We start from the raw sequence: 26,990 nt of genomic DNA, 5'->3' as shown, positions 1-26,990 counted from the left end.
CATCACCTCCATCGTCACCACCATCATCAGCATCACCATCACCACCACCATCACCACCATCATCAGCATCACCATCACCACCATCGTCACCACCATCATCAGCATCACCATCACCACCACCATCACCACCATCATCAGCATCACCATCACCACCATCATCAGCATCACCATCACCACCATCGTCACCACCATCATCAGCATCACCATCACCACCACCGTCACCACCATCATCAGCATCACCATCACCACCACCATCACCACCATCATCATCACCACCACTGCCACCATCACCACCATCATCAGCATCACCATCACCATCACCACCATCATCAGCATCACCATCACCACCACCATCACCATCGTCACCACCATCACCATCTCCACCATCATCACTCCTGCACTGCCACAGCCTCCCAACCACTGTCAGTGTTATAAACTTTCTCTCCTCGGATCATCCTCACTTGGATTCCGAGATGCCATTTGTAAAACTCTTACTTGACTGGGTCACCCATTGCTTGAAACTTACTACCTACAAGGTTAAGCTTAAGCTGACATGGCTCTTCTGTGAGCTGTCTATGCCTACTCTCTACCTTGCCTTTCCATTGACCCTGGCTTGAACTTGATGCTTCAGGTTTACCTCATCCTTTTAGGAGGCCTCCCTTTTCCCCTTTAACTGGGTCAAGTGCCCATCTTTAGATCTCCTCTATGTTACTCCATTATTATAGTTAACTAGTTTTATTAATATTTTCTAAAAATTAAAGTCTTATTTTTGTGTTTGATCTATAGTAGGTGCTCAGGACATGTTTGTTAGGAAAGTCCACTGAACTTGGTAGTAAGAGCATCAGACTCTGAAGCCAGACTCTCTGGGTTTGAACTGCTGGCTTAACTGTGTGACTTTGTATGAGTTACTTAACCTGTCTGTTCTTCTGTTTTTCTGCCTATAAAATGGGAATGATAATATTCTATAGTGTTTGGGGAGAATTAAATGAGTTTATATATATATATATATATATATACATATACACATATGAACTGTGGCTGGCATATCCATGCTACATAAGCTATAGAAATATTTGCTATTGTGACTGCAATTAAAGGGACATATGACATGAACCTGACCTCAACGATCATTCAAAGAACTACTAGAAACACAAAGAATATATGCAACAAGAAAGGACAACTCATAACTGAGGTCAAACTACATTAGCACTGAACATTCAGACTAATAGACAAGAAATCTTTCTGCATTCTAGAAAAGGGAAAGACCATTTCAGGCCCAAGGATGCAGAATGTCAAAAAGTTCATGAAGGTGATGGGGCTGGAGGGATAAGCAAGATTCACGATCTGTGCTCTCAGTGGGGTTCGATGGGCACTTGGCGCAGAGCAGTCCTCTGTCCTCTGTCGTGTGCAGCCATCCACACATCAGGGCATGGCAGACTGCTGTTAACCCAAGCTACCAGGCGCTTACTGCCAGTAGCGCCCCCTTTTGACAACCATGAAAGCGGTACACATTTCCGAACATCTAGGAGAGTGGTACTGTACCTGGTTAAGAACCTTGCGGGCAGAGAAGAGTAGAAATGGACATTCCAGGCAAGAACAGCATGAGCAAAAGGATGATGGGTTACCCAAGAAGGGTTACAGAAAAGGGTGTAGGGCGAGGTATAGCAGACACATAATGGGCCAGAATGTGAAGGAACTTGATGGATTGAGAAATTAGACTGATGTGCTGTTGTGCACATTCTCTACTTACATCTCAGTTGCTGGAACTGAGTGGAAGGAATATGAACTTTAGAATCAAACCACCATGGGTTTGAGTTCTGTCCTACTGTTTACTTGGTAAATAAATCACTTTCACCTCTCTCAGATCCATAAAAGAAATGTATAAATGGATCATTGTGCAGGATGAAGAGGTATGCTTGTTACAGTGCTTAGCAAAGTGTCTGAATCACATAATGTGCACCAAAAATGTGAGCTTGCTTTTTGAAGTTCCTCTCTGCCTGCCATCACCCCAGGTTAATAACTTGCACCTGGATAACTTTCCACTTCGTTTTATTTTTAACTATAACTAAACACACCTAATTATCAAGTTTAGACATTGGGAAAGCATGCATTCTTCTCAGAGTGTCTGCAACAAATTATAGTTTCAAGGCTCAACGGTACATTCCTAGGGGGTGCTGCTCTTAAGGGGGCCACTTGAGAGTGGTTTATTTAGAACACTCATAACAAAGCATCATGAAGAGGCAATTATCCTGTGCCTTGAATCTGGTAAGAGGAAGAAAATGATTACTTTGGCAGGCAGAATGCATATTCTTCTTTATATATGGCCTATCACATTTTTTTTTTCCAATTTCACTGAAAAGAAAACTTTAGAGGCAAATTTTTTAAACTTTCTATTTTGCAGGCTCTTCAACAAGCAGAAATGTACCTATAATTGGCTCTGTGGCTTCCATTCCCATTTAATATGAAGCGTCCACCTCTACTGCTTCTCCCTGTTTGTTCTCTGATTGGATGCTCTAGGCGCCACACTGTTTTGTATCAAATGAACAGTTGAATGATGGATTGTTGTTGTTGCTGCTTAGTCACTAAGTCGTGTCTGACTCTTTTGTGACCCCATGGACTGTAGCCAACCAGGCTTCTCTCTCCATGGGATTTCCCAGGCAAGAATACTGGAGTGGGTTGCCATTTCCTTCTCCAGGGGATCTTCCTGAACCAGGGGGCAAACCAGCATCTCCTGCAATGGCAGGTGGATTCTTTACCGCTGAGCCACCTGGGAAGCCCAACCTATACTATATTCAACCTGATTAAGCATCTTTCTGATGTGGTTCTTTACTTCCCACCAGGAAACACTGAGCAAATGGGTTCTTGACTTCAGAATTTCTCCTGCTTCTTGACTGGGACAGTAGTTGTGCCAAATTAAATTTCACATTTCTTAACAACTGCCTGAGACACACCTACACAAATTCACTCATCTTTCTCTTGCCAAATCACGGTCCCCAAATGCCCACTGTGTCATGACCTTTTTATTACCAGTGCGATTCCTGATGCCTGACCAGTTTAGATTTCAAATTCCATCTTAGTTCCTGAATTCTAAGCTCTACCTACTTTAGTCCCTCACCTTTGGTTACTACCTTGCCTTTTGCTTTATGTGTGTTAGGTCACTCAGTCATGTCTGACTCTTTGTGACCCATGGACTGTAGCCCATCAGGCTCCTCTGTCCATATTTCCCAGGCAAGAATATTGGAGTGGATTGCTATTTCTTCCTCCAGGGGATCTTCCTGACCCAGGGATCAAACCCACATCTCCTGCTTGGTAAGTGGATTCTTTACCATCTGAGCCACCAAGAAAGCCCTTTCGCTTTAAAACATGGCTTCTTACTTTTTCTCTAGATTCATTGACCTTGGCTGGCCTCAGTTATCTTCAACTCTTTAGTAAATACCACTTGTGTTTTATTTTCCACATAGACCACTCATTCGAGTCTTTATTGAATTTGTTATAATATTGCTTCTGTTTTATGTTTTGTTTCTGGCCGTGAGCTGCATGGTACCCTAGCTCACTGATCATGGATGGAATTACACCCCCTGCATTGAAAGGCAAAGTCTTAACCACAGGACCCCCAGGGAAGTCCCAGTAAACACCACTTACATTACCAAAGTAGGCTAACTGTGAAGAGGAAGCAGTGATGGGTGAGGGGTGGGCGTGGGGGTCATCAGGCTTTAAGCAAGGAATTGAGAACATTCAATGCGACCTACGAAAGCTGGTGGGAATAGTTAGAAACTGCAGCCAACACACCTGCTCCCCAAGCCTCAGAGCACGGACCTTAACTCTGAAAAGCAGTGAACTGGTCTAATTCATCTTTGTATCCTTGGTAAGTAAATGCCTGAATAAAGGAATGGAAGAATGTCAGAGAGATAGATATGAAGCAGCATGAAGCATGGATGCACCTACAGAGTCTTCTATTCATACGACCCTCCTTTCTTACTGGCTTTAAGCTACAGGGAAGGGTTAGAGATAGGTCAGGATGAATAATGAAGAAGAAAGTGGAGAGAGGCCAAAGAAAGAGGCACTGGGGCAGGTTCTAGCTTTCTGGGTTTTGAACTAGATGAACTCACCAGGGCCCCAGTCAGCTGTGTCCTGTGTCCTGGGGCTTCATGGCAAGAGTTTGAGTTACATATACCTTTGCTGCTTATTCGTTGTGTAACCTTGGGAAAATTACCAAATCTATTTGAACATTCCAGCTTCTTAATCTCAAGTTTGTGAAAAAATAGTCTTGAAACTCATAGACTATAATGAGGGTCAAATAAGAATGTAAAACACAGAAGTGCCTTACACAAAGCTGCTGCTGCTGCTAAGTCGCTTCAGTCGTGTCCGACTCTGTGCGACCCCAGAGACAGCAGCCCACCAGGCTCCCCCGTCCCTGGGATTCTCCAGGCAAGAACACTGGAGTGGGTTGCCATTTCCTTCTCCAATGCATGAAAGTAAAAAGTGAAAGTGAAGTTGCTCAGCTAAAGCTCAGTAAATATTACTTGTCCACACGTGCTATCTTTTTCAGGAAGAAGTTAATAGTGATGATTCCTTTTTAAGACTTCAGGTTTAAGGCTCAAAGTGCCAGGTGTATCTTTCCCACATACCAGAAAAAAAAAAAAAATAAAAAACCCAATAAATAATTGATTTATTCAACAAAATTTTAAACATCTTCTAATGCTATGCCAGAACTGAAAATGTTGAGTAAAATAGTCTAGCAGGTAATATGGATTTATAGCAGAGGTCGGAAAGGATAAACACCTCTATGACTTACTCATTTAGTCATTGTCTCTTATGTGTTATTTCTACAAAATGTGTACACCTAAGGATAATTTTTTAAAGCTCTAATCTGTCCAATACTTATGTAGTAAAACCATAGAAGCTAGCATCTCCACTTAAAATGTCAAAATGTTTGTGGCGTTCACAACAAACATCACACAGAATTTTTTTTTTCTTAAACAGCTAATCAGTTATAAATTGTGCATTTAAGAATTAATTTATTAAAACCACAGTGTTACTCAGCCAAACAAATATTGACATGATGTATCATCACAATATGCTCTCAATAACAGCTTTTACATTGCTAAAGAGTTTGTCAGAAAATCAGAGATTTATGCCAAAAAACTGGCTCTCTGCGTATGTCTGCCAACCTTGGCCAGTGATTTGCATCCAGACAGAATCTCCACGCACCCTTGATATAGCAAAGCAGGTTATTACAGGGCCCAAAACCTACTTTTCCAATGATCACAATCTCTTTGTAGTTATCAGTGTACATATATTTACTAAAAGTCTTCAATGTGTCTGTAGATTATTGAATGTTCAATTTTTTCAAGCAAAGTGAGATCACAGAAATGTTCAATAGCAAGCTATGAGATCCTTCCTAGTTCAGTTCAGTGGCTCGGTCGTGTCTGACTCTGTGCAACCCCGTGGACCACAGCATGCCACGCTTCCCTGTCCATCACCAACTCCCAGAGTTTACTCAAACTCATGTACATCGAGTCCATGATGCCATCCAACCATCTCATCCTCTGTCGTCCCCTTCTCCTACTGCCTCCAATCTCTCCCAGCATCAGTCTTTTCCAATGAGTCAACTCTTCACATGAGGTGGCTAAAGTACTGGAGTTTCAGCTTTAGCATCATTCCTTCCAAAGAAATCCCAGGGCTGATCTCCTTCAGAATGGACTGGTTGGATCTCCTTGCAGTCCAAGGGACTCTCAAGAGTCTTCTCCAACACCACAGGGTTCAGGATGGGGAACACATGTATAGCTGTGGCGGATTCATTTTGATATTTGGCAAAACTAATACAATTATGTAAAGTTTAAAAATAAAATAAAATTAAAAAAAAAAGCAAAAAAAAAAAAAAACATCAATTCTTCAGCGCTCAGCTTTCTTCACAGTCCAACTCTCACATCCATACATGACCACTGGAAAAACCATAGCCTTGACTAGATGGATCTTTGTTGCTAAGTAATGTCTCTGCTTTTGAATATGCTATCTAGGTTGGTCATAACTTTCCTTTCAAGGAGTAAGCGTCTTTGAATTTCATGGCTGCAATCACCATCTGCAGTGATTTTGGAGCCCCCCAAAATAAAGTCTGACACTGTTTCCACTGTTTCCCCATCTATTTGCCATGAAGTGATGGGACCAGATGCCATGATCTTTGTTTTCTGAATGTTGAGCTTTAAGCCAACTTTTTCACTCTCCACTTTCACTTTCATCAAGAGGCTTTTTAGTTCCTCTTCACTTTCTGCCATAAGGGTGGTGTCATCTGTGTATCTGAGGTTACTGATATTTCTCCTGGCAATCTTGATTTCAGCTTGTGCTTCTTCCAGCCCAGCGTTTCTCATGATGTACTCTGCATATAAGCAGTTAAATAAGCAGGGTGACGATATACTGCCTTGATGTACTCCTTTTCCTATTTGGAACCAGTCTGCTGTTCCATGTCCAGTTCTAACTGTTGCTTCCTGACCTGCATATAGGTTTCTCAAGAGGCAGGTCAGGTGGTCTGGTATTCCCATCTCTTTTAGAATTGTCCGCAGTTTATTGTGATCCACATAGTCAAAGTCTTTGGCATAGGCAATAAAGCAGAAATAGATGTTTTTCTGGAACTCTCTTGCTTTTTCCATGATCCAGCGGATGTTGGCTATTTGATCTCTGGTTCCTCTGACTTTTCTAAAACCAGCTTGAACATCTGGAAGTTCATGGTTCACATATTGCTGAAGCCTGGCTTGGAGAATTTTGAGCATTACTTTACTAGCATGTGAGATGAGTGCAATTGTGTGGTAGTTTGAGCATTCTTTGGCATTGCCTTTCTTTGGGATTGGAATGAGAACGGACCTTTTCCAGTCCTGTGGCCACTGCTGAGTTTTCCAAATTTGCTGGCATATTGAACGCAGCACTTTCACGGCTTCATCTTTTAGGATTTGAAATAGCTCAACTGGAATTCCATCACCTCCACTAGCTTTGTTTGTTGTGATGCTTTCTAAGGCCCACTTGACTTCACATTCCAGGATGTCTGACTCTAGGCCAGTGATCACACCATCGTGATTATCTGGGTTGTGAAGATCTTTTTTGTACAGCTCTTCTGTGTATTCTTGCCACCTCTTCTTAATATCCTCTGCTTCTGTTAGGTTCATACCATTTGTGTCCTTTATCGAGCCTGTCTTTGCATGAAATGTTCCCTTGGTGTCTCTAATTTTCTTGAAGAGATCTCTAGTCTTTCCCATTGTGTTGTTTTCCTCTATTTCTTTTCACTGATCGCTGAAGAAGGCTTTCTTATCTCTCCTTGCTATTCTTTGGAACTCTGCATTCAGATGCTTATATCTTTCCTTTTCTCCTTTGCTTTTCGCTTCTCTTTTCACAGCTATTTGTAAGGCCTCCTCAGACAGCCATTTTGCTTTTTTGCATTTCTTTTTCTTGGGGATGGTCTTGATCCCTGTCTCCTGTACAATGTCACGAACCTCTGTCCATAGTTCATCAGGCACTCTATCAGATCTATTCCCTTATATCTATTTCTGATTTCCACTGTATAATCATTTAAGGGATTTGATTTAGGTCATACCTGAATGGTCTAGTGGTTTTCCCTACTTTCTTCAATTTAAGTCTGAATTTGGCAATAAGGAGTTCATGATCTGAGCCAGTCAGCTCCCGGTCTTGTTTTTGCTGACTGTATAAAGCTTCTCCATCTTTGGCTGCAAAGAATATTATCAATCTGATTTCGGTATTGACCATCTGGTGATGTCCATGTGTAGTCTTCTCTTATGTTGTTGGAAGAGGGTGTTTGCTATGAACAGTGCATTCTCTTGGCAAAACTCTATTAGCCTTTGCTCTGCTTCATTCCATGTTCCAAGGCCAAATTTGCCTGTTACTCCAAGTGTTTCTTGAATTCCTACTTATGCATTCCAGTCCCCTATAATGAAAAGGATATCTTTTTTGGGTGTTAGTGCTAAAAGTTCTTGTAGATCTTCAAAGAACTGTTCAACTTCAGCTTCTTCAGCATTACTGATTGGGGCATTGGCTTGTTATCGAATGGTTTGCCTTGGAAACAATCAGAGATCACATGGAAGAAAGGGAGGGGGTTAGAGATTTCATTGTGTGATTTGAACAGCATTGGTGAAGCTCAAACAAAGGAGATCATCTATAATACAGCTAATGATTAATGTATTTGTTTAAAAATGGGAGAATGTACCACACTTTTAAAAGAATGATTAATTCATTTCTGACACAGAGTAAATCCCTGCTTCAAGTAGTGGGGAAATATGGGTATATATGTTCATCAACGCTTCTGGCTAAAGGAATTACTTGTAGGGGCCTAAGAGTTGGAAATCTTAAGTTTTCATTCTTTAACATAATCTTCTGACGTCTTTATTAAGTACCTGCTATGAGCAAGGCAATTTGAACATCCAGTTTCAGTCATGATTTTTCGCTTTTATAAAATATAGTTTAAATCAGAGACAAATATAACTCTGCATTTAATAATGGCTATAATGGAGTGTACAAAATGCAATGGGTGCTTAGACAGCTAAAATACCTAACTCTACTTGGAAGAGTGAAGAAAGGCTTCACATCTTTCAAACTTGATGAACGAGTCCCAAGCTTTGCAGGCAGGCAAATGGAGAAAGCAAAGGAGCATTCAAAGATACTGAGTATTACTGGTAGTTCAGCGTAGGTGCAGTGTGAACTGGAGAATGACACTGTAAGACAGACAGCAGCAGTAACGGATAACTCTGAACAAAGACCAGTTCATGAAGGGCTGCATATGTCACAAAGAGCGTCGATTTTTGTTCAGTGTGATTTTAACTAGTGGAACTACATGATCACGTTTCCATGTCACATTATCTCAGATAACTGTGTGGAAAAAGGAAATGGAGGCTAGATGCTTCTATAAGAGCATATACGAGATGATGAGGGCTTTGGACAGTGGAGATGGTTATTATGTAAACAGAATCAATCCGATTTTGTCAGTTTTGTGATTGGTTTGCTAAGGCAAGAGAAAATCAAGAATCTAATGAGTTTCAAATACCTGGTTTAGGTAATTAGGATGTGGCTAATAGACTGCACAGATCGAGTTAAGAATGTTGAATTAATGGTTTAATTAAATAGTGTGGTTTAAATAGTGATTTATCTATCTCTGGCACTATCAGAGTGTAATTCCAGAATTTCTATACTGGAGGGGCTTATACACAACAGTCTGGTTGGAGGAGCAGATTACCAGGAACTTATCCTGTAGCTGTATCATCAAGACACATAGGTTAAAAAAACATAATTGTCTGTACCACCTTCTAGAGCAGTACCAGACTCAAAGTTATCTTTGACTGGCTTTTACTTAATGTCCTACAATCTTACCATATTTACACCATATTTTAATAAGGTAGTCATTCAGTTGTATCTGACTCTTTTTGACCTCATGGACTGTAGCCTGCCAGGCTCCTCTGTCCATGGAAAGCACTGTTGTGAAGAATGAGACACGTGTAAGTATCTATCAAAATGTTTTTGATGTTCAATATACTGAAAATGGGTATTCATGGTCATATTCAATATATATGTACATTTCTTTCAAATAAGTTACATATGTAATTCATAAATGTGTATATATATCCACTAATTCTATAGTTAAATACATAAAAAATATACATGTATATGTGTGTGTGTGCTAAGTCACTTCAGTTGTGTCCAACTCTTTGTGTCCTCATGGATTGCAGCCCTCCAGGCTTCTCTGTCCATGGGATTTTCCACGGAAGAATACTGGAGTGGGTTGCTGTGCTCTTCTCCAAGGGATCTTTCCAACCCAGGGATCGAACCCACGTCTCTTATGTCTCCTGCACTGGCAGGCAGGTTCTTTACCACTAGCGCCATCTGGGAAACCCAAGGAAGTGTTAGCTGCTCAGTCATGTCACTCAGACTCTTTGTGACCCCACGGGTTGTAGTCCGCAGGCTCCTAAGTATACACAAGTATATACACACATATAAATGATTTACCTACATAATATGCAGTTTTATAAATAGCCTTGGGAACACCAATATATAGTCAGTTATCTTACAAGTACTCCATTTCAGTATATAAATGCTTAGAAGTTATAAATATTTCTAGGTCTTTGAGTAGAGATATGGTAGATATCCTTAGTTGGGGTACTAGGGGCTTAAATTGGACTGAATTTTCTTTCCATTGGCTTTTCTTTCAAATGACTGTTACTAGAACACTTAAAAAAAAAAAAAAAAAAAAAAACTGGACTTGGAACACTTTAAAAGGAGGCTTTATTCCCAGTGAGCCTCAAGAGACTGTTACAGCATCTCTGCACTTAGCTACTGGAGAAGCAGGCAGTAGGAAGAATATTTCCCAAGATCCTAGAACATGTTCTACTCACTCTGACCCCTCAGACTTCATTTTATTCATCTACAAAATGAAAGGGTTTCCCAGGTGGCTCAGTGGTAAAGAATCTGCCTGCCAGTACAGGAGACACATGAGATGTGGGTTCTATCTCTGAGTCAGGAAGATCCCCTGGAGGAAATGGCAACCCACTCCAGTATTCTTATCTGAGAAATCCCATGGACAGAGGAGCCTAGTACGTACAGTCCATGGAGCTGCAAATTGTCGGGACAGGACTGAACGATAAAGCACACACACACACAAAGTGAGAAGTTATAAATTCTCAAGCTAAGCTGAAAAGTAGAAATCATTAGGACTGCTTTTATATACAGAAATGCTTGCACATCATTCCACATTTAAAAGAGTAAGAACTTCAGGGGTAGTTTCTAGAAGTCTGTATTCATAATTTTCTAGGTCACTTTGATAATCGCACAGGTTTAGGACCTACTAGCCTAAACACTTACTACAGACACTTGACTATACTTTCAATTTTATCTGAAAATGGGACTGGCATTTGGAAGTATACATTCATTTCTAAGACCTATAGCCATTAATCATCTTTGTCCCCTATCCCTTTTTTGGGCTACATTTGTTATATACTGCCTTAACAGGTGTGTTAATTAAGCACTTTAATAATAAAATAAGAGTAGACAATATGGTTTATGGTGTAAGAAAATGTATTTTCACAAGGTATGAATCATGTACCAATAAAGCACTTCAAACTAAATACACCACTTTGAAACATTTTGCACAAAGAAGTTACAGATCATATTTAATAACATGTCTAGTTCTATACAAGAAAATATTAAAAAAAAAAAAAGAAAATATTTTTAAGACCTTACTGCAATAAAAATTTCCAACCAAAGAACAAAAATATTAAATAATTTATGAGACATCATAAAACCTATCTGTGTGACAAATCAGGCAGAATTCTGTGCTAGAAACAGAATGAGGGAAAATCTAAATAAGACAAAAAATTCAGAAAATAGGCATTCATAAATTTCTCATTAATGGAGGTTTAATGTTGTTAAAGACCAGGAGTCTTTAGGCATCAGAAAATAAAAATCTGCTTATAAAAATAAAAAATTCCACGAACATTAGTAACATATTTTTCTACCTCAGCACAAATTTTTTTGCCCTTTACAATTCTGAAGACTGCTAGTCATTGTCAAATATCTGAACCATGTCTTAGTCTTAACCAATATCATCTTTCAGATACTGATTCTGTTGCATACTTTTTTTTCCCCAATGAACCTAGGGCCTATGCACACTTCAATAAAAATTGGTTTTAGAAATACTTTATTCATGAATAATTCAACACCTGTATTTTGAAGCTTACATTTTCCAGGCCTCCAAAGTGCAAAACAGATACCAACCAACCAGGCCTGCCTCCAGAGACTTCAGCATTTAGAATACAGCAGGTCAAGCGCTGGTTCTCAATCACTAGAAGCCTTCACCTTTCAAGATATGCAGAGATACTGATGCCCTCATTAAGGGCAACCATAATCTTCCCTTATGTATATCTTTCTTTAAACTAAGGGGAATTCCAAAAACCCTATGTTGACAATGCCTATGCTGTGCTTTCTGTGATCATCTTCAGCTCCTTATAACAATGTCAAGTACTTTGTTTTCCCTTCAGTTCTTTCCATTGCCTCTGTGGTTTTGTCTACCCAGTTTGGCCTTTTCTGTGACACTCTCGTTACAGGTTTCTGCTTGCATTCCCTTTTGTTTCTTTCCTTCTTGCTAGAAGCCTGATCATCTGGGCTTCCCCATTTTTCTTCCCTAGCTTCTTATTCACCCCACAACTATAGTCTTAATGCTTCCTTAAATGTTCGGTCTTCATTATGTATAACTAACCAGAATTTAAATTAGCATTTTTATGAGCTCTGTTGTGAACTTTCAGATGTTCTTTTTTACACTTTCTCCCTGAAGGCGATTATCTTCAAAAAGATGACGGTTTCTTGAGGATTCCTATTTTAAAGGTTGTTTTAAAAGAGATCAATAAAGGAATGCATAGTTGAACAACTGATGCTTCTACTTTATTCTTAATTTTCAGCATTACAAGTACTGGAGCCTGCAAGATCATCGCTAAAACTCCTTGGTGTGGGATACCAACCAATTTTACCCATAAGGGCTAGATGGAAAATGCAATTTTTGGATCTTTGATATCAAATTAAAATTTATTAAGAACTCAAGAAGTCTGAAACTTTAAAACAAGCTAAATGATAAGACAAGTTATTCATTGATATGATCCTTTATCATAAATGATATATAAGGAGGAATTCAACTATGTTTGTGTCTGTGAGTCAGATGCTATCAAGCCAACCATCATGTGTGGATCCATAATCTTTTTTACATTTTTGACTCAGGAACAAGGAGGAAGATTCAGTAAATTTTAATTTTCCAGATGTTCTCAGAAAGAATGACCAGAAGCATCCTCCGGTTATAAGACACAGACGGTTGATCCATTCACCCCTGATGAACTACCTGTGTGTGCAGCAAGGCAGCAATGAAAGACTGATCCTCTGTGGTCATGGGGCTCTAGGCCAGGATGCGTCCTCTCCTCACGTGAAGTGTGAACAACAAGCACGGACAGACAGTCACCTTTCATTATGTCATCAATTACTGGTATTTTCATAGGATTTCAAACGCCTGATTCCAATTTTACAATAATAACAATATCAATATTTACTCTGGAAGGGGGTTTTATGTTCCAAGCAGCAGATATTAACAATGTCCAACACGATCTCTAGGAATTATTCGCAGTTCTGAACCGTGCTTTAGAAAAACATTTCCTACACAAACAGACAGAACAAAACGTTAGGTATTTAAAAAATGACATGCTCTCATTAACAATTCGACAATTAATACACAGAAGAAACAAAGGAGTGTCAAGCAGGTGCAAAGCTCAAATATATTAGAACCCAAGTCTAGGCTCCTTAGGTCTTGCTCTTACGCTTCTCACATCCTCAAAACCAAAGTAGAGGCTTCTTATGTCTTGTTCTTACTCCTCTCACATCCTCACAACCCAACAAACATCTGAAAATTTGAAATTAGAACACTACCCACAAAAATAAAAAAAGAAAGGACACTACCCAAAGAAATACCACCAAACACAATCATCAATACTTGCTCTAATATATAATAAAATACTTGGGAGCAGGAAAAATAAGTGTAAATTACCACAAGTGACAAAAGTTTAGCAATCCTGACCTATTTTGGGTCTGGGCTGCCTACTGAGATTTTCTTCACACTATATGATGCCCACAACTCAACTTTAAAGGGGAATCCAACAGGCAACATGTCAGAGTAAGAAGGAATTCAAATTAATATAAATTACTGGACATTTATAGAGTAAGAAAATGCAAAATCTTTAAACCCAAGTTTAAAAGTATCTACATAACAAAATGCCTCACAATTTTCAAAAAATAGCCTTTTTGATTTAATAAATTATACACTTAGAACAACTGACTTTTGTAAAAAGAAATTATCATTTTAAATCCCTCTTTATTTGTTATATGGCTAAATTTACATTTCAATCCCAGGCCTTATGAGGACAATATAATTTGTAGAAGTACTTAAAAAAATAAGTTTAAAAATAACTACTTCTCAAGACTGCATTTATATTAAATCATATTTACTAGGCAATGGCACCCCACTCCACACTCTTTCCTGGAAAATCCCATGGACGGAGGAGCCTGATAGGCTATAGTCCATGGGGTCGCCAAGAGTCAAACATGACTGAGTAACTTCACTTTCACTTTCATAAGCTAAGGAAGGTACATGTCAAACAAATACAGAACTGTCAGTTAAAAAGTTTAATACTACTTTTACCCTTCCTGCTTGTTAGGGTATCAATATGTAGCGCTACATTATGTTAACAGCTTGAGACTCGAAGTGCAGGCTAAGTCCCATGAAATTTAAATGACTGTACTTCTTCAAAATAATAATAGTCAGTACTTACTGAATGTTTATTATGAATAACACAAACTTCTAAGCACTTGCATGTACAACCTCACAACTATCTAATGAGATACTTATTACAGAACATTATTCCCGTTAGAGCACAATCTTACCTTAAGATTTTTTGTTACATGTATTAGTTAAAAAACTTTAATGTTCATTATTCAGAATTTCTCTTTCTTGTAGCCAAAAGCATATAACTTATACACAGAATGTAACAAATTATTCACAGACTTAGGTAAAGACTGCCACACAATCCCTGAAAATCAGCCATTATCTTGGTAAAATCCTATCAAGTCTAATTAGAATGAATTACATATTCATTATCAATTGATGTAGACAGCCTCACCACACTGCCATGGATTGCAGATACTCACCAGCAGTCTGTGCAGGATTTATTCCTATTCCATCTAGAAAATAAGTTGTAAAATGACCTAAGTTATTTCTGAAGCTAAAAGGCTTTAACAGTAAGAAGAAATGTGCCAAAATAATGCTGCTGTATATACAGGCAGTTATACCAAGAACATGAATGACAACCTGGCAGGCAGGTTATCTGTTAAATCTCTCACTATTATGCCTTTACACATGTTGCTGGACTAGACAATGTCTGTCAGTGAAAGGACCCCAGTAAGTTCGACAGAGGATAGTTTTTCATACTGTTTTGCCAAATCCAGTGAAAGATAAAGCCAAAATACCTTAAGTATGCCATTCATCGTTTAACATTGCTCTGAGGCATCAAATCTTAAGGCTGAAGAGCCAGAGAGATATAAGTTCCACTGACACTTGATAAAAGTTTACAATGCACTCTCTTAGTAGCTATTCATTTATGAATCTAAAAGTTTCAGAAAAGGATAGCTTTCTTCCAAATACAGACACATTTCAATGTGGCAGCATGCACAATTTTTCAGAATGAGAAATTCCATCATTATCTAAACTAAATCATACTACTTACTGCTCATTAAAGCCACCTTCTCTTAGTCTTTCTTAACTATACATGAACTACTCACCAGTACCTGGGACCATGACTTTGTATTCTTAATAGTTAAGCCTTTCCTGCCATCTTTGTTCCTCATCTTATTTCAGTATTTTCTCTTTGGGCTGGTTCCATTAATTATTTGTAGTATCCAAAAATAGAATTTAATTTATATTATCTAACTGGATAAAATCCTCATTATTGCAAGCCTGTAAGAATTGTTTTCTATCAGAAAAGCAATAGTAAGGGACAGCAAAGGTACATTCCTGCTTAGCTTCGTATATTCTAAAACCATTTATGATACAATAGAAAACGTTTGTTAAATGACAAGTTATTTTCAGCAATAATTTGGCATAAGGACATATGATATTATAATGTGCTGTGCTTAGTCTCTTGGTCATGTCTGATTTGGCGACCCCATCGACTGTGGCCTGCCAGGCTCTTCTGTACATGGGATTCTCCAGGCAGGAATACTGGAATGGGTTCACGCCCATCTCCAGGGAATCTTCCTGACCAAGAGATTGAATGCAGGTCCCCTGCACTGCAGGCGGATTCTTTAGCATCTGAGCCACCAGGGAAGCCCATAAAGTACTGTACTACATAAGAAAAGCACAGAAAAAACTGAAGACACAATTATTAACAGTAACTTTGACGTAGTGTTTACAATTATGTATGTCACTTATGTTGATATAAAGTTTAGGGTTTTTGTATTTTAAGTCAATTTTAACTAATTTGGTTTCTTTTAAACAGCTAATAGCTCTGTTAATAAACAGGTTTAAGACAAATTCTTACCATTGGTAATAATTGCACTTGTTGCTGCAGGAACTTTAAACTAAAAAGGAAGAAAAGAAAAAATACATATAAGCATATAAAATGCTAATTATAAAAGATAGTTAGCAATGATAGGGTACATATAATCAATTCTATAATTTTAAATGTAATTTATCTTTTAGGATAAGTAACATCATCAAAGAAAGTATTACAATCTGCTTTATCTTTAAAGACTAATATGCTGTGCAAAGTCGCTTCAATTGTGTGCAACTCTTTGCAGCCCCACGGACTGTACCACCTGGGCTCCTCTGTCCATGCAGTTTCCCAGGCTAGAACCCTGGATTGGGTTGCCATTTCCTTCTCCAGAGGAATCTTCCCAACCCAGGGATTGAACCCGTGTCTCCTGCATTGGCAGGCAAGTTCTTTACCACTAGTGCCACCTGTTTTCTAAAAATTGCATTTCATTGTATTTAGGACACCAGAGATTGTAAAATGCATCTTACTTTATGCACCATAAAAAAGGAAAAACACTGTCGATGAATCTATTAACCCAGTGTTTGATCTTTCAGACTTACACACAATTTACTTTGGTCATACATAACGCTCAAGCACAAGTGAAAATAAAAGCAAAGTAACTAAAATTTCTTGGTAGAAAGAGTCAATTCAAACAAATGCCCTCTTGTGTTTAATATGGGATTGCAATAGTCCAATTATGCCACCAAGAAATACCTCTAAGTACAAGTAGGGGTGCAGGTGATGTCAGTTGGGACAATTATGTGACTGTCACATGGTCGACCATGACAGACAGCCTCCACTCATCTCTATTCAGAGATGTAAGTGCTTTATGAGTCAATGAAATGTGGTATGGAGCTTATTGGTAGCTTAAAGGTAGAATTATTCTCTTAATGCTCTCATTTGTCAAAGTGTGTTCATAGCTCATTCATTTTTCCAATAATGTAATAAGCACTTCTATGCTACAGACTAGCTTTATAAATATTATACTTGAGTTTTGTGATTGAGTAAGTTTGGAAAACACTAAGTTATGCAGATGACACCACCCTTATCGCAGAAAGTGAAGAAGAACTAAAGAGCCTCTTGATGAAAGTGAAAGAGGAGAGAGAACAAGTTGGCTTAAAGCTCAACATTCAGAAAACTAAGATCATGGCATCCAGTCCCATCACTTCATGGCAAACAGATGGGGAAACAGTGGAAACAGTGGCTGACTTTATTTCTGGGGGCTCCAAAATCACTGTAGATGGTGACTGCAGCCATGAAATTAAAAGACGCTTACTCCTTGGAAGGAAAGTTATGACCAACCTAGACAGCAAAGGAGATCAGTCCTGGGTGTTCATTGGAAGGACTGATGTTGAAGATGAAACTCCAATACTTTGGCCACCTCATGTGAAAAGTTGACTCATCTGAAAAGACCCTGATGCTGGGAAAGATTGAGGGCAGGAGGAGAAGAGGACGACAGAGGATGAGATGGTTGGATGGCATCACCGACTCAATGGACATGGGTTTGGGTGAACTCCGGGAGTTGGTGATGGACAGGGAGGCCTGGTGTGCTGTGGTTCATGGGGTCGCAAAGAGTCGGAGACGACTGAGCGACTGAAGTGAACTGAACTGAAGTTAAACCGGGAATCTTTTCAAAATCCTTTAGTATGCTGCTGCTAAGTCGCTTCAGTCGTGTCGGACTCTGTGCGACCCCAGAGACAGCAGCCCACCAGGCTTCCCCGTCCCTGGGATTCTCCAGGCAAGAACACTGGAGTGGGTTGCCATTTCCTTCTCCAATGCATGAAAGTGAAAAGTGAAAGTGAAGTTGCTTAGTCATGTCTGACTCTTAGCGACCCCTTGGACTGCAGCCTACCAGGCTCCTCCGTCCATGGGATTTTCCAGGCAAGAGTACTGGAGTGGGGTGCCATTGCCTTCTCTGAATATGCTGCTAATATAGTTTATTTGACTCCAGGAAAATACAAAAATAATCAATAACGCCCCATACTTTTGGACCACCGATCCCAATCTCAGTTTTTAATGGTTATTTTATATTTTGGTGGTTCTAGTGGTCTGGGGAAAACATTCTCTCTGGGGAAATGCTGCTCTCAGCATTTACAATAATCACACACCATAGATGAGAAAAAACTAAGAGCTCATTATAATTTATGAATTTAACAATCAAGTTTTAAAATAAGAACTTAACTACACATGAGAACAATTACTTGTTACAGGCCTATGTACCTAAAAAAAATACAATTTTACTGTCCATATGGCACATTTTTAATTGTAAATGTCCTTTATGTTTTAAAATTTTTAAATAAATTTAAAGTAACTTCAAAATATACTTTAATAAATTTTAAAATAGTTAAAGTTTTTATAGAGGTTGTAATATTTTTTAAAATCTTGATAAAACACCTAAATTATAGGCAATCTCAGATTTCTAAAACTCGAATATGACAGTTTTTAGTTGTTATTCTTAGTTATGTCCACTTTAAGTTATGTATTTTCTTTAGTGGTAACCTATTATATGACAATAAAAATCAAAAGCAACTGCAGACACAATTTTTCCCTTTTCCAGCCTATAGTAACAATGTTGTTTAACTGAAATTTGGGGAAGCTTTACTAGTGATGAAAATACAGAAACTACCACTTTTTTCTACAAGAAACTGACAAGTTTTTTCCTAGATGCAAAGTTCCTCAGTTTTCATTTATTTCTACTTCAGATCCCATTGTGTTTTACAATTTAGGACGGTAAGAAGTTCCTCTCAGGCTTTGACAACTCATTATTTAAATTAATTTCCACTCCTATGTTGGGGGGTTTTATTTTTTATCAAGAGAATTATATTAGGGTTTTATATCCACGGACAACTCAAGTCAACTCTTACTCTTACTGAAAGATTCCACAACATTAAATATAAATGCTGTTATATTTTTACTCAAATCATGTAATTGGGCAGGAAGGATAAGCATTAACTATTTCCATTTTACAGATTAAGAAATTTCAGGAAGAGAGAAACTGTCATGTCAAACAAATAATTAATGACACAGTTAAAAGAGGAACCCTAAGTCTCCCAAGTCATAAGCTTCTCTTCTAATTGTCAAATACAGTTACTTTATAGATGCCTCTGATGAAAATCTTTGTTTGGAAAAATTTTATTTCTTAAAAACAGAAACCCAATCATATTTTCAAAAACAATAAATTTTACTGACACTGCACATGCTTATAAAGTTGAAAAACATGATAAATTATATAATAAAATTATACTTCCAGAATCAAAGTTAGTAAAAATACAAGCATACAGTGTGACATTTTTTAAAAAATTGACATATCACTATCTTTTCAATTTCAATAAGGATTTTCCTTATAATTTAAGTTACATTAAATAAATGTGTCAATTTGTGTAACCCATTCTTGTATCTGTGGGTCTCAACTCTCACTCTTCTTTTACCTTTAAGTGAGGTTTAATTTTGACACCATAAACCTAGCAATGAACTTGTGTGGAAGTGGGAGGTCAAGACACACGCAGATTTTTGAGACACATTTTGAGACACAAATTGTATTCTCTATAGGCTGTTCCAATTTCTATACTTACTTCTTCTGCTGCAAACTTTAAGACTGCTGTGAAAGGTGTACTTTCGGGAACACTGAGTCTGCAAAAATTAAAAAAGAATTTTGTGAAAGGCTGATTTTTTAAGTCCTTTGTTACTTATTTCAGCTCTTGTAGCAGACCTTGGCAAAGCTGTCTTTTGAGTCTGAGGTTGGCTGTTCTGATTGTACACTAATGTGCATTAAGTCTAAAAAAGAAAGCAATAATTAGCCATATAGCTGATATGGTGCCCTCAGGTCCACTTGAAAATGCATAACCTATACAGGTGTGGATTTGTACATGTTTAATACTTCGATACAAATAGGTCTAGCATGTAGGTTGCTTCTTGTTTCCAAAAATGGATTTCAAAAAGTGGAATCTCTCCTCAATCTTAAGTACACTTTGCCACCTACAGTTCATCCTATGCAGGAACGTGATCGTTTTCATTAGAAGAGCAGGTTACCTGGGGAGCATCATCTTTTCATGAACTTCTCTGTGCACTTTTAATCACCAAGTCAAAAATAATAGTCCAAGTTGGTAAAAATGAGTATGTTTACTATGGGAAAATGCGAAGCGATTTCCCACCTTTATAACATGAAAAAGGCTCATACAACACAATCTGAAATAACATTCTGAAGAGTGATATGTGGTTTTGACTTGAATTGTGGCAAGTATATTCAAGATCACTGATAAACAATCAATCTGTATCAACTGTTCAACTTAACCATAAAAAAGAATTGACATTATACCTTAAGAAAACAGAGAAATAGGTTAAAAAATAAGCTATGTAAGATTCCTAACGTAAAACAAATTACAGCGAGTAAAGACAAACATAGAATCTCTTTCAAAGCAGAGCAAGTTCACATTTCTCTTTCAAACTTCTCTATTTGTCACCACTGTACTGCTCTCTAATGATTTAATACCAACTACAATATGTAACATTCTCAGGTATACATACCACCCCCTCACTCACAGATTGAATGCTGAATACAAAAATCATTATATCTGACGTTGCACATTACAATGATTTTCAATAAGAAAAGTGTGAACAGATTTCTTGGCTGCCATATTCCACTCCCCCAAAATACTGCTAAAGAGTGAAAACAGAACATGTTTTTTTCCCTTTCCTTTTTTATATGGAATAAAAAGAGACAAATAAAATTATAAAGAATAGCCATTTATTGAAAAAATACCTAATAAACTGGCAATGTAAAAATTTACAAAGCCAGGAATAGTTACTTTGCAAGTATTTCTATAGTTTACTTACAGTTCAGAACCTGAGAATCGCTGTCCTAAAACTCTTGCCTGTAGAGAACTTCTAAAACTCTGGGGTTTCAATTCACTTTTGGACTAGAGACAGGAAATGTACTTGTACCATATAATTAAATGTCATGCTGATACTCATTAACAAAAGTTTCTCTCCACAGATTAAATTGGTGAGACTATCCAAACAAAATCCAATAAAACATAAAAGCATATTTTAGTGAATGTTCTGACAGAAAATTGCACAGGGACTGGGAGTTACTTTCACTCCAGAGACTTTATCTAGATCTGATGCCCTTGAGTTTGCCAGTCACATCACTTACTCTTACATTACATTGGTATTTTGGAAAGATGACGACCATCCTGTATACTGAGGTGACCTTTTAAAGTAAACTACTGGCATTTTTTTTTTTTAATTAAAAATCTCACATAAACAGAAGTATGGCATAACTTCACCCTGCTTATTTAACTTATATGCAGAGTACATCATGAGAAACACTGGTCTGGAAGAAGCACAAGCTGGAATCAAGATTGCGGGGAGAAACATCAATAACCTCAGATATGCAGATGACACCACCCTTATGGCAGAAAGTGAAGAGGAACTCAAAAGCCTCTTGATGAAGGTGAAAGAGGAGAGTGAAAAAGTTGGCTTAAAGCTCAACATTCAGAAAACGAAGATCATGGCATCTGGTCCCATCACTTCATGGGAAACAGAAGGGAAAACAGTGGAAACAGTGTCAGACTTTATTTTTTTGGGCTCCAAAATCACTGCAGATGGTGACTGCAGCCATGAAATTAAAAGACATTTGGCTCCTTGGAAGAAAAGTTATGACCAACCTAGATAGCATATTGAAAAGCAGAGATATTACTTTGCCAACAAAGGTCCATCTAGTCAAGGCTATGGTTTTTCCAGTGGTCATGTATGGATGTGAGAGTTGGACTGTGAAGAAAGCTGAGTGCCAAAGAATTGATGCTTTTGAACTGTGGTGTTGGAGAAGACTCTTGAGAGTCCCTTGGACTGCAAGGAGATCCAACCAGTCCATTCTGAAGGAGATCAGCCCTGGGATTTCTTTGGAAGGAAAGATGCTAAAGCTGAAACTCCAATACTTTGGCTACCTCATGTGAAGAGTTGACTCACTGCAAAGACTCTGATGCTGGGAGGGATTGGGGGCAGGAGGAGAAGGGGACGACAGAGGATGAGATGGCTGGATGGCATCACCGACTCGATGGACGTGAGTCTGAGTGAACTCCGGGAGTTGGTGATGGACAGGGAGGCCTGGCGTGCTGTGATTCATGGGGTTGCAAAGAGTCAGACACGACTGAGCGACAGAACTGAACTGACCAGTGTTATAAAGAATGAAGCTTGTATAGGACACTGAGAGAAGGGTGACATGAACTTTCTATACCATCACAAAAACTGTCACGGAGGTGAAATTTTAATCATTAAAGGATGTTATCAGGAAGTGGTACTCACAAAACTACATTCCAAGCACAGAAGAGAATGTGTGCCAGAGCAGGCAGATTTCAAAAGATTTGCTGTCAATATGCAACTAGGATGGTTGAAAGTTTAAATGATGGTGGTAGTGAGGGGGCTGGGGAGGCGAGGCAGGGAGTTAAGACTGGAAAGACTGGAATTCAACTGCAAGAGTCAGAGTGAAAGTCGCTCAGTCCTATTGGGACTCTTTGAAATGCTATGGGCTGTAGCCCGCCAGGCTCCTCTGTCCCTGGAATTCTCCAGACAAGAATATTGGAATAAGTAGCCATTCCTTTCTCCAGGGGATCTTCCCAACCCAGGGATGGAACCCAGGTCTCCCGCACTGCCGGCAGATTCTTTACCATCTGAGCTGAAAGAGTCTAAGGTGTTTCTAATGCATCCCGTACATGACAGAGAACGTTTAATTTCAACATTTCTATAACCAAGTAGCAACATCAACAAGGAATCAATCAACAAGCAAAGCCAACCATAAAAACTGGGACATTCCCCCCGAATAAATCTACAACTGCAACACCCTCTCTAGAATGCAACTGTTAGCAACTCAAAAGGACGCTTCTCTATCACAGTACATATTTACCTGCCTGACAAGTGAAAAGTGGCCTTAAAAAGTTAAAGCATGTTTTCCCACAAATCTCAGAGCTGCTTTTACTTACATAATCCTAAAAGATGATGCTGTGAAATATGCCACACAATATGCCAGCAAATTTGGAAAACTCAGCAGTGGCCACAGGACTGGAAAATGTGTTTTCATTCTAATCCCCAAAAAAGGCAGTGCCAAAGAATGTTCAAACTACCACACGACTGCATTCATCTCACATGCTAGCAAAATAATGCTCAAAACTCTCCAAGACAGGGTTCAAGAGTATGTGAACCGTGAATTTCCAGATGTTTAAGCTGGATTTAGAAAAGGCAGAGGAACCAAAGATCAAACTGCCAACATCCACTGAATCACCAAAAAAGCAAGAGAGTTCCAGAAAAACATCTACTTCTGCTTTATTGACTATGCCAAAGCCTTTGACTGTGTGGATCCCAACAAACTGTGGAAAATTCTTCAAGAGATGGGAATACCAGATCACCTGACCTGTCTCCTGAGAAACCTGTATGCAGGTCAGGAAACAACAGTTAGAACTGGACATAGAATAACACACTGGTTCCAAGTCGGGAAAGGAGTACATTAAGGTTGTATATTGTCACCCTGCTTATTTAACTTACATGCAGAGTACATCATGAGAAATGCTGGACTGGGTGAAGCACAAGCTGAAATCAAGATGGCCGGGAGAAATATCAATAACCTCAGATACACAGATGACACAACCCTTACGGCAAAAAGTGAAGAGGAACTAAAGAGCCTCCTGATGAAGGTGAAAGAGGAGGGGGGTAAAGTTGGCTTAAAGCTCAACATTCAGAAAACCAAGATCATGGCATCTGGTCCCATCACTTCATGGGAAATACATGGGGAAACAGTGGAAATGGTGACAGACTTTATTTTTTTGGGCTTCAGAATCACTGCAGATGGTGACTGCAGCCATGAAATCAAAAGATGCTTGCTCCTTGGAAGAAAAGTTATGACCAACCTGGCCAGCATATTAAAAAGCAGAGCCACCACTTTGCCAACAAAGGTCTGTCTAGTCAAAGCTATGATTTTTCCAGTAGTCATGTATAGATGTGAGTGGACTATAAAGAAAGTTGAGCGCTGAAGAATTGATGCTTTTGAACTGTGGTGTTGGAGAAGACTCTTGAGAGTCCCTTGGACTGCAAGGAGATCCAACCAGTCCATCCTAAAGGACATCAGTCCTGAATATGCATTGGAAGGACTGATGTTAAAGCTGAAACTCCAATACTTTGGCCACCTGATGTGAAGAACTGACTCACTGGAAAAGATCCTGATGCTGGGAAAGACTGAAGACGGGAGGAGTAGGGAATGACAGAGGATGAGATGGGTGGATTGCATCACTGACTCATTGGATATGAGTCTGAGTAAACTCTGGGAGTCGGTGTTGGACAGGAGGGCCTGGCATGCTGCAGTCTATAGGGTCACAAGGAGTCGGACACAACTGAGCGACTGAACTGAAATCATACATGTTATATACATTTTATATAAACATATCCATATGCAAACTACACATACAACTACATACACACACTAAACTAGAGGCTTGCCAGCAAATTCATTCAGTCAACATGTATTAAGTGAACTGGTACCACTTTCAGGCACTCTTATATAGTTACTGATGCTGCCTTACTCCTTCTTCCCTCCCTCCTCCTCATTCTTTTCCAGAGCCTGTTGACACACTGATGAGAATACTCCGGTGTAAAGGCAGAAATCAGAGATGATGAGAAGAGGGAGTTAAGGGCTCTACTTTGTTAAGCCCAACTATCGTGGGAGTCACACCAACGGGAAATCAAGGGCCTGACGTTCTGGTCATTTCGGAACCTGGGCTGGGAGGCCTTGCCTTACTTGCCGGAACAGCTGGTCAAAGCGGTGAAGGGCCTGTCTCATTATAAGCAGATTTCAGACTGCATTAAGGATCCCAGCAAATCACCAGGGCCCGGTCCACACGTGCCCCCGCTCCACCACCCACGAAACGAGTTCCGAAGAGAGCTCGGAAACCAACAACGACGTTGCCATCACACACACCCGCACAGCCTCGCGCCCGGGCAAGCCGATACACTTTCACGATAACCCGGTTCAGGTGAGTGGGGCTGCCTAGGGGAGAGGGGAGGAACGCGCACTGCTGAGGTGGCTGCCGCTGGGATGGCTCGAGTCGCCTTCCCCCCAACTCGAGAGCCCCTCCACCCCCCACCGCGGCCGAGCTACTCACACTTTGTATGGCAGCCGCGGGTCCGACGTCAGTGTGATCTTAAAAGAAACTTTCGACCTGAGGAAGAGAGAGAGAGAGAGAGGTTAAGGTCGGGCAGCTGGACCGCGGAATGGGGCGGCTGAAAAGCCAACACTTACATGGTGCCTCCGTTCGGGACCGAAACCTCGCAGCAAACCCGTGCGCAAGCTCCCACTTTCACCCCTGCGGCTCTCCCAACTCAGGTCCACGTCTCCTTCCGCAAGCTGGGGTCCTCCGAAGATGCGACTGTCTAGAGCACTGCCTGAAAATTGGACCCAGAGGCTCAAGTTGGGCAGAGCTTACAAGATCAAAATAGCGAATGCTTTTGTATGTATATTTCTGGAACACAGTTTCGGGTCGTATGGAAAGAATACTAGTTTACTTGAAGTTATTTTTCTTCCGTATTTTTAGTTAGGCAGCACAGAGACAGTGAGACTCAAGGTCCCAGTTTGCAAGTCGGGGCGGAAATATGGGTCCGGGGAGGCGGGGGAAGAGCTGAGCGGTGGACAGGATTGTGGGCCTGGCCTGACGCGGGCGCGATTCTACGTTGCCGAGGCAACATGAGCGCGGAGCCGCTCCAGTGATGCTCAAGAAGCGGGAATCTTCACCCAGTTTTAATATTAGTATTTTCTACCTGCCCAGCTACCTAATCATGTTGTAGGTTTCTTGTAATTTAGCTCTAAAGTTTTTGATTTCCACAGATAAGAAACTTACCATGTTGGTGGGAAAGACAAGATCCCTGCACTTCAGGAACCTGAAGTCTAGTTGAGAAGAGAAATTCCACAAACAGATTTCAATAGTTTGTGATCTAATAGGATTAAACCAGAGAATAAGGTTGCCTATTATCAGTTACATTTGTTCAGCTTAATAGCAAATTTTCGCAGAAAGTGAAGAGGAACTAAAAAGCCTCTTGATGAAGGTGAAAGAGGAGAGTGAAAAAGTTGGCTTAAAACTCAACATTCAGAAAACGAAGATCATGGCATCTGGTCCCATCACTTCATGGGAAATAGATGGGGAAACAGTGGAAACAGTGTCAGACTTAATTTTTTTGGGCTCCAAAATCACTGCAGGTGGTCACTGCAGCCATGAAATTAAAAGACGCTTACTCCTTGGAAGAAAAGTTATGACCAACCTAGATAGCATATTGAAAAGCAGAGATATTACTTTGCCAACAAAGGTCCATCTAGTCAAGGCTATGGTTTTTCCAGTGGTCATGTATGGATGTGAGAGTTGGACTGTGAAGAAAGCTGAGTGCCAAAGAATTGATGCTTTTGAACTGTGGTGTTGGAGAAGACTCTTGAGAGTCCCTCGGACTGCAAGGAGATCCAACCAGTCCATTCTGAAGGAGATCAGCCCTGGAATTTCTTTGGAAGGAATGATGCTAAAGTTGAAACTGCAGTACTTTGGCCACCTCATGTGAAGAGTTGACTCATTGGAAAAGACTCTGATGCTGGGAGGGATTGGGGGCAGGAGGAGAAGGGGACGACAGAGGATGAGATGGCTGGATGGCATCACTGACTTGATGGACATGACTCTGAGTGAACTCTGGGAGTTGGTGATGGACAGGGAGGCCTGGCATGCTGCAGTTCATGGGGTTGCCAAGAGTCGGACACGACTGAGCGACTGAACTGAACTGAACTGAATCCTTTCTATGTGTCAGGCACTAAAGCTAAATGCTGAGTATGCTGGTATGAATAAGGTAGGTAGGTCCAACCTT

At 39.7% G+C, this 26,990-nt stretch overlaps 1 protein-coding gene across 1 annotated transcript; it reads right to left on the bottom strand.

Annotated features, from left to right (window-relative positions):
* Positions 1–11,046: 11,046 nt before the first annotated feature.
* UFM1 (ubiquitin fold modifier 1) lies at positions 11,047–25,544 on the bottom strand. The gene is made up of 6 exons (XM_006065970.4): positions 25,393–25,544; positions 25,256–25,312; positions 19,682–19,739; positions 16,116–16,155; positions 14,728–14,760; positions 11,047–13,182 (listed from the first exon to the last, which is right to left on the bottom strand). Coding segments are annotated over exons 1-6 (258 nt in total). The 5' UTR covers positions 25,395–25,544; the 3' UTR covers positions 11,047–13,114.
* Positions 25,545–26,990: the final 1,446 nt, after the last annotated feature.

Source organism: Bubalus bubalis, chromosome 13 (assembly GCF_019923935.1).
Source record: "Bubalus bubalis isolate 160015118507 breed Murrah chromosome 13, NDDB_SH_1, whole genome shotgun sequence".
In the NCBI taxonomy this organism is placed as follows: domain Eukaryota; kingdom Metazoa; phylum Chordata; class Mammalia; order Artiodactyla; family Bovidae; genus Bubalus; species Bubalus bubalis.
This window is presented reverse-complemented; position numbering and strand designations above follow the sequence as displayed.